This window comes from Dermacentor variabilis, chromosome 6 (assembly GCF_050947875.1).
Source record: "Dermacentor variabilis isolate Ectoservices chromosome 6, ASM5094787v1, whole genome shotgun sequence".
Taxonomy (NCBI): domain Eukaryota; kingdom Metazoa; phylum Arthropoda; class Arachnida; order Ixodida; family Ixodidae; genus Dermacentor; species Dermacentor variabilis.
Window position 1 is genome coordinate 154550481 of NC_134573.1, and position 13379 is coordinate 154563859.

The 13379-nt window shown below is 49.5% G+C and overlaps 1 protein-coding gene across 1 annotated transcript in view; it reads left to right on the forward strand.

Moving 5' to 3' along the window:
* Positions 1-12839, forward strand: part of LOC142585528 (uncharacterized) — a 134131-nt gene extending 121292 nt beyond the window's left edge. The window contains exons 4-6 of the mRNA XM_075696337.1: positions 3909-4103; positions 10778-11049; positions 11838-12839. Of these exons, the coding sequence (XP_075552452.1) occupies positions 3909-4103; positions 10778-11049; positions 11838-12647 (1277 nt within the window). The 3' untranslated portion in view covers positions 12648-12839. The remainder of the gene's footprint in view (positions 1-3908; positions 4104-10777; positions 11050-11837) is intronic.
* The last annotated feature ends 540 nt before the right edge of the window (positions 12840-13379 follow it).

Sequence of the window (13379 nt, forward strand, 5' to 3'; positions counted from 1 at the left end):
AGTATGTGTATATATATATATACACGTGGACAAAGAGCGGGAATTACAGCTTCGAAAGCGTCGGCGCGAGTGTATACGCCATCGCCCCTCGTTCTCTTCGGTCGCCATTCCTGAGCGTCAATTATGCAAACAACGTCGTCGTGTAGCGTAGTTGTAGGCGTAGCGTTCGCGGCGCCGGAGTCGTCGCATGATCGGCTATCGCGGAGATTTATGGCCGCAACGAATAATTTATCCGCACCAGGTAGACCAACTTTTGCAGGCTTAAAAGGAGAAGTAAGAGTGAAAAAAAAAAAAAAAACAGTGTGGTGGCAGGGGAGCACATTCTGTACGGCTTGCGATTTCTGTCCTTTTAAATCTCAGGTAACTTTCTTTTTTTTATCTTATTCGTTTACTTTATATAGAGCGAGGAGCACAGAGATGAGAAAGAGACGTCTTTCTATCTCCCCTTTAAGACACCACGCGTGTTACACGACGGATGACGTAGCTTTGTTGTAGTATATTGGTCAAAAAGGGAATAGCGGTGGTAAATTATGGCAACTGACCATAAAGCGGTAGCCTTACGAAGCGTACTCGTAGCATGTTTTTGGCGTCGGGTTGCCCGACGATCGTAGCATTCATTTAACCGACCGACAATCCCGGCCACGGCGGCCGCATTTCGATGGGGGCGAAATGCGAAAACACCCGTGTGCTTAGATTTAGGTGCACGTTAAAGAACCCCAGGTGGTCAAAATTTCCGGAGTCCTCCACTACGGCGTGCCTCATAATCAGAAAGTGGTTTTGGCACGTAAAACCCCAAATATTATTATTATTAACCGACCGACATCCTTCCCTTAGAAATAACACTGATAGCACAAACTACATGCACTTTGGCCACGAGAACAAAGCGGTTATCGCGCGGCACAAAATTAATGCGCCAACACAGAGGCACGGGTCCCCGAAAGTACACGCGGAAAAAATGTCCCATGGTATTGTCACCTATAAACGGCAGTGTGACGCAGATGAAATTAACATTTTAAGTGGTTAAATCTAAAACAAGAAAGGGCATAGATATTCATCTTTATGGTCGCTTTCGGGTCTTATCAATGTAAGCGGGCACTATACCCTTACAGTGTTAATGACTATCCGCTATAGCCGACCATATCCTTACATAAGTTATAAGTCCAGAGTTCTCAAACCCTCTAAATGTCATCGTACTCAGTTTCATAGTCTCAGAGTCTATATAATGATACTCCTTCTCATATAGGACCTGTAGCGGCCCGCGCGGGCGATGATAGTAGGAACTTTAATGCTTCAGGCCTTGTAGCGTTGCTTCTGGCATTCGTTCAACACGCGTCGCATTAACATTCATGCTCAACAGCAGAAGAAGGAAAGTTACAGCTTCTTGGCGGTGCTTGAAGAGCTTTCTCCAGCGGAACAAACTGAACAGAAAAAAAAAGAGGATAGTGTAGTCATTTATACACACATCTTTTACCTTGATCGTTTTACTGATCACCTGAAGCTTTTCACTCACTGTCAAGCAACTTTCAGTATATATTTTTTTTAAATATGGTGTTTTACGTGCCAGAATCACTCTCTGATTATGAGGCACGCCGTAATGGAGGACTCCGAAAATGTCGACCACCTGGGGTTCTTTAACGTGCACCTAAATCTAAGTACACGGACTTTCAGTATTGCTAAACGCGCACACGCAGATAAAAAGTTTCCATACGGGACAAGCATTCTGGCTACTTTAGCGACACATACTTCAAGACTGTATATCGAGATAATGGCGTCGATATCACGTCACTGCTCACTTGTAAACGGGTGGCCTGAGTTTTGTTAGGTGAGCCGCAGAAAAGACGAGGCGGTGGCGCGACACTATGCAGGGATACATTTTGGAAGCAGCGGGTCGATAATCAGTTATTCGAAATAAGTAATAAAAAAAATGAGCGACATGATAAATGACACGCAGCCTAGAGCAGCAAGACAGTTGTAGAATATTAATAATAGAAAAAAAAATACCTGTAAGCTCCTCAGAATGATCTAGTACAGAAAGCAGTGCCGTTAGACTGCACGGCGAAGGGGCATTGCACCACACACGTCGGTGACACATTGCGCATGCGCGGTGTCTCAAATCCTAAATAATTTGACACGCGCCGAGACAAAGCGCTCGGGTAAGCCGAATATGTGGGGCAACTCTTCTTAATGCATCGAGCACTAAGACAAAAAAAAAAAGAAAAAAAGAAACGCACGAGGACAAAGACAGTAACTGCGAGTGGAGAGACAGCTCCCGGGGATGACAGCATAGCAGGGATAAAAAAAATAAAAAAAATGGAAGAAGTTGTGGGAGGGGCTGGGCGATGTGTGCGGTGGTGGTGGCGGCGCCGGCGGCTTCCCGATCGCGCTTCTGGCGAAAAGAGCGGCTGATGGCGCGGATTCGAAAAAGCCGCTTAGGCGAAGACACCGACCCTGCGGCGCCCCCCCCCCCCTCCCGTATTACAGCGCGTGAAAAAGAAAAGCCGCCTCAAAGCGAGAGATGTAGGGAGAATAGATGGAGCGAAGGAGAAGACCAGGGAAAGGCAACGGCATTAATAAAAATTATCATTAGCGCTCCAGCGACTCACGGGAAGCGAAGGGAGCTTTCCGCGATGGGCAAACACGGGAACCAAAACCATCCTCCCTTCTACCCTTCATTTTGTAACGCCACTCCTGGCAAGGAATAAAAAAAGAGTAAGCGAAAAGAGGGTAGAAAGAAAGATGCCAGACAAGAAAAAAAAAAAAAAAAAAACTTGCCCTGGAACCAGGAGAAGCGCGATACGCGGTGTACCCCGGGTTTCGGGAGGTGTCGGCTGGTCCTCGGCAAACATTCGCACGCACAGCCAAGCTCACGGCCGGTATAGTGCACGTGGTCGTATATAATGTAGTACATACGGCCGAGGCCTCCTCCAAGCGAGCGAGCACGCCTCGCCTTGGTATGGGCGCCGCACTGTGTGCGCGTGTGTCTATGGTGGGGCGGATTATTATCTAGTCGTCCTCAGAAAAAACAAAAAAGAGAGAGAAGCCCGCACCCTTGCCCCAGAGCTTCGGCTGCATGCGCACGATGCGATGCATCATAAGCGGATACTCAATACGGAGAAGAGCGAGCGTGTCGATAAGAGAACGGCAGCAAAGAGCAAGATGGCGCGGGGCTTCGAATACGTTCGTCTTCCGCTGCGTTGTCTGGGCCTCAGGCCGGACTCGCGTTGTGTCGTACCGTCGTCTGGTGCGTGTCAGATAACGAAAGTCATGTATAGTGTGCCTTATATGGGCACTTGCATTCGGTGCTTTGAAGGAGCCCGCGTCTCGCAGTGCTGCGGCGCTAAGACGGGCAGAACCTTGGCGACGAAAAGTAGGCTTGGATTACAAGACATACACACGTGAGAGATGATCTGCCATAATCGCAACATGGGACTCTGGCTTTGAACTAACCCAGCTGGAGAAATGACCGTTTTTCTTTTTTTTAACCGTTGTGTTAGCAAGAATCACTCACGTCAGCCACGCTGTATACGTGATGTATTACGTATACACATGTATATACTGAGCATGGCTCTTGAACGTGTTCCATGTCAGATCCTGTATCGGCGTTCACTACGTGAGCCTTTATTCTACACGCATAATTTAAAGGAGACTCTTGCTGTGCTAGTCGGGTAAGAGGAACACAGTGCGACTTCTTGGTGGTTTGGGTGAGCAAGAAGACGCTTATTAGGTGCGAAAGATTTTTGGGGTGAGGGGATTTTCGCACATCGGGGGCACCACCCCCTCCCCATTTCGCCCCCTCCCCTTAGCCTACGCCCCTGCTAGCTATGCATAACTAGTTCTGCGTGCCCGTTCGGAGATACTCCTCCTTATGACCAATCGCCTGTGTTCTTTTCTCCCAACTTCGTGCGCAGACCCCAGCCAAGTTCTTCACCTGGGCACGGACCCGCACTGGGGTACGTACCAGCACTACTCGACGTACCTGGCAGCGGCCGGCCCTTTCGTCACCGCTCCTCAGGCTCTGGGACTCGATGGGTCCGGGCCGGCCCCCGGTGGAGACGGGTCACCTTCTTCCTGCCCTTCCAGTGGGGCCTCGCAGCTCACGCCTGGTGAGTAAGCTACGCCTACCTCGATGAGGTGGCAGTTTGGACGGGTTGGTGTGGCACAGTTCAGATTCGCGAGGAGCAGTGCTTAGACGATGCGCGCAGAAAGGAGCGACACACGTGTGTCTCAGTCGCCATTTCCTGTGTGCTTCGTCTATCGTAAGAACTGGTCCTCCAGTATATGAACGATATGCCTATTTGTTCGCGCCTGAACGCCCGACGGGACAGTCGAGCCTGTAGGCAGCCAAGGCGAAATGTTCACGTGTTAACAGCAGCTCTGTAACGCGCAGCCTAGCGAATTAAAGAAGCAGCGTTCACAGTTAAGTGCTATATATCCACGCAAGTGTTAGAACGCGCACAATTACGAAACAACGCCAATGCGTTGTTTCGTTTCCAGGTTTCACCTGTATTTACTCTTTCAATCTGGCGATCTGACGCAAGCCGAAAACAAGAAGCACAGGGCCATCCACAGTATCCCATCGCTTTCTTTTCTGGGACCGGTCTCAGGTATACTGGCAGGTATAGGATTCATGCTCGAAATTAGGGTTAAGAAGAGTTGTCCTTCGAGTTTGTTCATTATAGCCGACAAGGCGAGCGCACAAGAGTAAATGAGAAGCAGCCACACATTTGGAAAAAGAAAGAAAGAAAGAAAGAAAGAAAGAAAGAAAGAAAGAAAGAAAGAAAGAAAGAAAGAAAGAAAGAAAGAAAGAAAGGAACAGTACAAATGAACAGAAAATTTCCAGTGCTTGTGATGTGGAGCTTCAGTAAAAGAATTGGAGTAATGAATGTCATAGGTAAAATGCCCACTCTATACGATAGAGGGAATGAGGGAGAGAGCGAGGGAAGTTGTGTGCATATGCACGCTTCCCCTGCTCTTCGGCTTACTTCCAGGAGCGGCGAGAGACTTTTCCTCCAGCTTTCGCACGAGGTGATGCACTATTTCCGTTTCATTTCATTGGGCCGGTCTGTCTCATCACTTTTCGTCTCTCTCACCATTGGGGTGCGCGTCCATATAAGCAGCGCTTGAATTTCTCCGGCACCCCTACATAGTATATATACACATTCTATAGCTCTAGCACTCCCAACCAAAGGCAGCCCGGTTCCCAGGAGCTCTAGCTGCCCTAACTTTTTTCGCCACTCGCGAGTCAAGAAAGAGAAACCACTTTGCGTAGCTCCGCCAACGGGAAGACGAAGCTGCCCTGTCTAGCCTGGCTTCTCGCTTCGGGATGTGCGTATATCGAAGGAAGCGGCAGTAGCGAGGCTTTCTATTGTTGCGAATGAAATTGGTTCTCATCGAATTTGTGTAACAATAAAAAGTCCTTCCCGCCTCCTACTTTTCACAACTTCAGCTAGCAACCCTCCGCCCTATACCTTCTTCATTTCACCCTTTTATATCTTCGATTAGTTCGCTAGGCTGTTTCTTTTTTTCTTTGCTTGCAATACGTATACGACCAATTGGAGAAAAGACGATCCGATTCTCCCTCATCAAGAGCGTCATAGCACCCCACCAATGCCGGGAAGAGTGCCGCCCGAGAAGAAAGTGCGTTGCGACGGGAAAGCGAATAGACCTGCCAATTTGGTTACGAGTTTGCGTTTGGCGTGTATCTGTCTTCGCGAAACGGGGCAGAGCCTGACGCATATATTAGCTCCAAGTTTTGCGCTTTGAAGCTCTGTGTCTCGTGACATCAATTGAACCGTTCGCAGCAAGTTGTTCGCGCCCGCGCCGGGCGGAAGGTAGGAGGAGGATAGAAGAAGAATAGCGAAAAGGCAGGTAGGTGGCTTTGCAGCATTAAACTTTCGACCGACGATCACTTTGTTGGCTTAAAACTTCGAAACTATAGGATAATATGCAGTGATGATGTCGCAAGGACAGTTAGATACCACTGCCAGATGTGGGATGTGTGGCACTGTCTTCTTCAGCGCAGATGTGTAAGGAGAAAAATAGAGCGTATATTAATTTTGTCCGCCTTAGGTAATAGGTGTCCCGGCAAAAGGACAAGAAGAAAGCACTTCGTAAGGATGCTTTAGAACGGTAATGTGAATACTAGACTGGGGCATGCCAAACACGGCAGTATAAGTTCACGTGTGCAGCCTTTCTGCTATTATATTCAACAGTAGCATTACAAAGGTTGCCAACCTGTACGATCTCCCGAAGAGTCCTTCTCCAACTGCTACACACCCTTCCACTTTAATTTCCTTGCTGAAATTATCAGTCCGCAAGAGGAAAAAAAGCAGAAAAGAAAGATAGAATCGAAATACAAAAATACCGAAATGTTTTAGTGATCAGCAATGGATGCGCTTCGAAATCATTAATGCAAAGCAAGTAAAGCGGAAGGAGCAAACGCTTTACCGCTTGGCCGAACGAAAAGAGAACGAAGAGAAGAGAGAAGGTGTGAAAGGAGAAAAGTGATAACGTAAGTGGCAGCACAAAAAAATAAAGAAAGAATAAACGTAAGTACGCATGCAATAGTACTGCAAAGTAAGGCGAAACGAAAAGTGAACCCTGTCTTTTTTTTTTTTTTTTCTGTCCGAGCTCTCTCGAAAAGCCGGTCGGTGTCGGTCTCCCGCACCCTGCCGCCGCCGTAGTGTAGATTTAGCTAATGAACGAGAACGCGCCTGCAGAAACAGAGACCGCTTTGCCTCCCCCCTCCCCTTTCACTTCCAATCTTCATTCCTCTTTTATTACTTTGCTCCGTCACTACGGCTGCGGGCGGACCGAACCGAAGCTCATGGAGTTAGAGTCACAGGGTGCTCGCCTTCAACCCTGGTACGCACTCACATGTGTGTGTGCGTACGAACTCAGCATACAAGCGCTGCCACGTTGTTACTATCGATTCGGCTTCTTACTAGTCTGTCACCCCAGTTACATAAATTTCTCTCCCCACTTTTCCTTTTGTCGAGACATTTCACTTCATACACCCCCCCCCCCCCCCCCAGCCACCTTTCTTTTCTGGGCTTTCCTGACTGCAGATTTTGTATTTCAGTTTCTTTCCTAACCATTTGGGTTTCTACGTCAACCTTATTCACTTCGCCTCCACTTTTCCATCTTTCCTTTTTTCCACACCCGAAACTCTCGGCCCCCTAATGAAAGGTGGTCGCTGCGGTGAGCACGAGGAATTCAACTAAGAAACAGGAGGAAACGCGACTCGCCGCGTAAGGATAGATAGAGAAGGTACAGAAAGAAGGAAAGAAAAAAAGAAACGCGAACCTGGAACGGAACAAGAAAAAAAAAAAAAAGAGGAGCAGCGCAACGTCGTCGAGTTGAAGAATGAACCGCGGTGCCACTGATGGTGACCGAGTGAGGTTACACGCTTGAGAGTTCTCGTCGCTGTGTTTAATCTTTCCGCTGGCACACCTCCGTGAAATTAAGAACCGCTGAAACTTCTCCTCCCATCCGGCTTGAGCGCAGAGGCCCCCTCCCCTTTTCCCTTCCCTCCTTCCCGCTCTCCCTCTCCCTTTACTTTCTCTACCCCTTTTCTTTTTCTGTCTCCCTAATTTCGACCCTCTATGCCTATATCTACCATGACCCTTCGCTTGCCTCCTCTCTTTTTTAGTTTCATGTTTTTCATTCATACTTTATTGTATTCTCGGGTCGTTTATTAGAGCGCCAGCTTCTTTCTCATTTTGCGTTCGCACGCAAGGCGTACGGAGCTTTCAACGAGGGTTCGCTCAAACGGAAGATCGGAACTGCACGATTTTTTTCCTTCTTCTAATACCGCGCCCGTTCTTTTGCTTCTCTACATGCCAGAATACGTTTGTTCTCCCCGAGTGCCGGTCTTTTTTTTTTTTTTTTTCTATAGTTGGCTTCATATTTGAATGTTTCGTTCATCGAACGGTGGTGCACCGCACTTACCCCGCCTCTCCTGCAGCCGCAGTCAAATGAATCGCTTGGAAACCTCTAATTCCTGGCAGCACCGAGCCTAGAAAAATCTTAAGAGCCTCCCCCCCCCCCCCCCCCCGCCCAGTGGGCCCTAATGTTCGAGTACACTTAAGGGAAAAAAGAAGTTATTTCGACGTAAGGCCATGCAGAGAGAGAGAGAGAGAGAGAGAAATAAAGAGAGAGAGAAACGGCAAAGTCAATGACTCAGGCGAAAACAGTAGCAAAAATGGCTTAAGCAAGAGATCACTAAAGAAGCGGCAAACTTACGAGTATTGACCGGAAACATGGCGGGCAGTGAAGTGGGAATCAGATTAGATACACAAGCAAAAGAAAGAAAGAAAGAAAGAAAGAAAGAAAGAAAGAAAGAAAGAAAGAAAGAAAGAAAGAAAGAAAGAACTGCGTGAAATAGCCGCAAGATAGAAGACCCAGACAGATAAAAAAACAGCCAGATTTGTTTCACTTCGACTTCGCTCTCTTGTCATTTCTCCATTTCTTGTTTGTTTCTCTCTTTTTTTTTATGCCCGGACACTCCCGCGACTCGATCACGCGTATGCTTCTGCGCGGCCACATAGCCATCGCCACCGTCATTAAAGCCGGTGGTGTCGCCTCCAATCGGGGGACGCGCGAATGATATCCACTTATTTTAAATTAGGAAACTCACACCACTACCACGGTTACCGGCAGAACGGTTGAAGGTTTCGAATAGAAAGGAGAGAGAGAGAGAAAGAAAAGTGAGAGACCGGCAATAATAAGTACGAGAGAGAGAGAAGCGAGGAGAAACGACAAAACAAGAAAGCAAAACGCGGGAAGACCGAGGGGAAAAGCTATAGAGGCAAATCAGGACGAGGGGATGCAGGAGCAGGGATGTTTTCTGTAAAGTGTCGTTATGCGGCGCCATCCTCTTCAATTTCCTTTCATCCTTTAATTGTTTTGCTGCTTGAGCACGTGGACTCCTGGCCAGCCGCGGTTAGCCCGGGCCGCCGCCGTATATCCCCCTCACCCCCACCCCCCACCGAACGCCGCCGTGTCCTCTCCCCGCGACCCTTTTCTACTTCGTTAATTCCTTTCTTTCCTTTCTTTAATTGCCGTCTTCCAGGGCTGCGTCCGTCGCTCTCCGCGGAAACGTGCGTTTTCTCCTTTTATATTTCGGGCACTTCGCAAATCACTTTATTCCCTGTTCAAATAATTGCGCGCCCGAAAGTTAACGCGCGTCGCCTCGCCTCCCTCCCCCCCCCCCCCCTCCCCGCCTCCCTGCAAAACTGGGACGACGAGGTGCGAAAGATAAGAGTGAGTGAGGGTGAGAGAGTGAGAGACATAGAGAGATAAGGAGTGAGAAGGAAACGAGGATCCTGTGTAAGACGAACGAGAAAGTTCTTGTTGAAAAAAAAAAAAAATTCTTGGAGAGAAAGGGTGGAAAGCCAAACTCTAGCACGGGAAAGCAGCAACGGTAATTCGCAGTACGAGGGCGTTGGTGGCGGTGGCTGGAAACCCGAAAAAGGGTTAACGGGCGCTCTTCTTCTTTCTCTCCCCTTTCATTTTGCCTTCTTCACTGGGCATGCGAAAGTGGAGAAAAGTGCTTATTATTCCGATATTCCTCTCTCACTTGCGCCCCCTTCAATTTCGAACCCCTCCGTTTTCTGGAGCATTGCTTACAACTTCTCCTCTTCTGTTCCTCTGTCTCCGGCTTCAAAGTTCCCTCCTCATTTTCGTTTTCTTTCCTTTAGTTCTCCAGCCATCCTCGCTTGTTTGTGCGAGTCCGAAATGAATCCTGTTTGTTTCTTTTCTCTCGATGGCCCAAAACGTGGCTGCTTCTGTTGCTGCTGTGGCAGCATCAGCAGCATGCATGAACGTTTTCACGAACGTCTCTTGAGCTTCTCTATGCCATAAACACACATGCATGCGGGTGCGCTGCGGCTAATCTGATTAAAACTCGGCAGCGTGCCGCCATCCTCATGTCAGAGAGAGAGAGAGAGAGAGAGAGAGAGAGTGAAATATTTGTTGCAAGTTTTGCTTGAGGGGAATGAAAAAGCCGTTTCGTAAACTGAAACAAAAGAGAAAAAAAAAGGTCGCTCTTTTGTTTAAAAGCGGTAACGATGGCTGCGACGTCTTCGTTCGGTTTTTCATCCGCGCGGGCTTGTCAAATACCCGAAAAACTGGCTCCACTCATCAGTTCGCTCGTAAGTCTCGACGAGGCTCCCGGAGTAGTAACAAATGCGAGACCGGTTTCCATTGCAGCGATCAAGGGTTGTCAATGGAGAGAGCCATCGCATTTACATATCTTTTTACGTGATCCTGCGCCGGGTAGTGTGCCGGCGTTTGGTGTACCAGCCATTTGTTTGTCAGTTGTCCGATTAAACTCTCTCCCGAAGCGTCGCGACTCCTGTTCTTGTGAGGTTGGAAATAATAGTTCAGTATAGGGCGCGGTTGTTTAAGAAAAAAAGGTTCAAAAATAAGCTAAATTAGGGGGAATGGCTAAACGGTGCGCTTAATTAGCACATGGGTCAAGAGAATGAAACATTTACGTGTGATGGACGCAATTTTTTGTTGGCCATGAGAGCGTGGTACACGATCTCTCGTTCTACATCAGTGACATTGCGGTGTTGCCCTAAATCAAGATAACATTTTTTTTTTCTGGCGAAACAAGCAGGGTCAGTTTAGCTGTAATGCCAACTGAGCTGAGAGGCTCCATAAGCCAGTCTCCGTCTTATCCTCCCGTTCTCTTTTCCCGCACGTCTTGCTGCTGACAGTCTCCTGGATAGCCTCGCGAACTCTTGTTTACGCCTGGCTTTCTTCAACCCAGGCGACCGATCGAATGGCTCCAACAGCAGCAGCATGACCGGCGGCGGAGGCGGAGGAACGGGAGGAACCAACGGCCCTGCCAGCGGCGGCGGGGATCCGCCTCCGCCGTCGGCCGCTGCTGCAGTGGCAGCCGCGGCCAACCTGGGCCTCAAGGTGGACCCGCTGCTGCTGGGCCGATACGGGAGCGCGGTCGACCTCTGCCTTTCCGACAGGCTCTCCGAACTGCGCCAGGGGCTCGCCGGTGTCAACGGCGGATCGGCGTTCGCGCACCAGGTTGGTATATAATTAAACTTCTTCGGGGCACATGAACGAGCATTCTATGTCCCCGCAGGTCACTTGGTGGTGAGCGCGCTTGATGATACTTAAACTGTTGCCATTTCGCCATATCTTCTCGCTTCCACGTGGTATGGTAGCCAAGTGGTTTCAGTTGTGTTTAGCCTGAATGCGTTTTCCTTACTAGCTCCTTGTCATTGCGCCAACTTGACGCGGCTCTCGTGAGTAAAATGAAGCTGGTTTGCGATTATTTAATGTTAGAACTACTTAAAATAACCACATAGTAACACTCAATATGCAGCTCAGTCATTCAGTATGCTTGTTTCACTAATATACTACAGAATATTACACAGTATTTCCATACTAATGGTGATAAATTGACAATTATGCGTCGCAGTTCACGCACATATAGTGCGAAAGGCACAAATATTACTAGTAAAAAGAGATGGTTTACCACCTGTCACCCTCTGCAACCGACCGCGATCAGTTGCTCTTTCATAATCAGATCTCCACAGAGCCCTCCCGCCTAGTAAAGAGCATACCTTATGCTGTGACGTCAGTTACGGAGCAAGTCCCTCATTTCAATATCTACACTACAGTTACTGTTGTCCGTAATCACTTGCTAGACGCTAAATTAATTAATATGAGAACATCACGTGACACAAACCACTCGTCCTTGCATAGTGTAAATAAATGCAGATTTCACAGGAGTCCTGGAATGCGCTCTAAGATATGCAGTGAGCGACCATTACTTGCGTTTAACAACTCTTCTCTATCTCGCTATGCAGCCCACCACCACAACCGGAAGCTTAATGGCGACGACCGCAGCAGCGCCGTACCTGAGCCACGCCGCCGCTGGCTACGCCGCGGGACTGCTCGGCCCGCACGGCTACTACACCAGCGCCAACGGCGCCACTTGGCCTCCCGCGCTAGCACCGACGCTGCTCTACCCTCAACTCTACGGTGGCGCCGTGGGCCAGCAGAACGCCGCGGCGGCGGCGGCCGCTGCCGCTGCCGCAGCGGCAGCCGCGGGCCTGCACCCGGGTCTGCAGCTGCTGCGCAACGAACTGCGGGCTGCCAGCCTGCACGGCGGCGGCCACCACCACCCGCTGGGCGGCGGCGAGTCCTCGTCTCCCGACAGGTCCGCCACGGCGTCGCCGATCATGGACAGCGACCTGAGCTGTTCCTCGCCGAAGCACGCCCGCTCTCAGGACGATTCGGACCGTAGCGTCTCGCCGCCGCCGCTGCCTCTTCCGATGCCGATGCTGGACGAGGTCGTGGCGAGGAAGAAGCCCTCGCCGCTGACAGCCACGACGTTGACGTTGGCGGGTGGTGCGACGTTAAGCAAAGCGGCCGGCGCTGGCGGTGTCGCCGGAGTCACACCTCCCGTGCTCCCGCTCGTGGTTCCCCCGCCTCCTAGTGTTGTGAGTGGTGCACGGACAGGTGGACTGGTGACGACGACGACCACGCCGACGGCGTCGGCGCTGCTGTCGGCGTCGGGCGCTACGACGGCGACGCGGGGTTCCTCTCCGACGGCGAACGCGGCGACCAACGGACACAGTGGCAGTGGCGATTCTTCGCTGTGGAGACCGTACTGAAGGAGAAGGGAAACGTGAAACCGCGTTGTGTGTGTGCGAACAAAATGCCGCCGACGCTATGAGAGAGAAGAGAGGTGCAGTGCCATCAGTTGTACATAGGTGTCTCCCAGCACGCCGAGGACGTTCTCTGAGACAATGCGTGTTCACTTCTATTTTTATCATACTGTACGGTGAGAAAAATTCGGCTGCGCTCCTGTGGCTTTTCTTCCGTGTCACCGACGGTAGGTGCTGGCTGGTTGGCAAATGTTCGAGTTGCCAAGTCACTCGGTGCAAGGTTTGTTAAAAAGTACGCAGAAAAGTAAAAAGAATGTAACGCTTTCTCTCTTGCGGGCTTAGCGAAGGTCAGCCTGTATGTATTTGCAGGGCCCGAGACCGAATCCAGGAAAAAGCAAATCGCAAAATTTTATGAACGATTCAATTATTCCGTAAATGTGGTCTGCATGTCCACTTTGCCAAAGTCACGTGCTCTCATACACGATTCTATACTTGGCGTGTTGATGCCAGTGTTATGAGTTTAAAAGCATCCGAGATCACACCTAAGAATTTCCAGATTTATATATTAATCGCAATTTGGCGTTTCAAAACTTTTCGGGCACGTTATCACGCGAATGTCTTCCAAATCTAGCAAGAAATTGGCTGCTTGGCTTTAGAAACCTCGGCCAACATTCAGAAAGCAGTGCTACGGTGAAGTGGATCGAAAAGCAGGCACGACCAATTGCGATAGCGGTCATA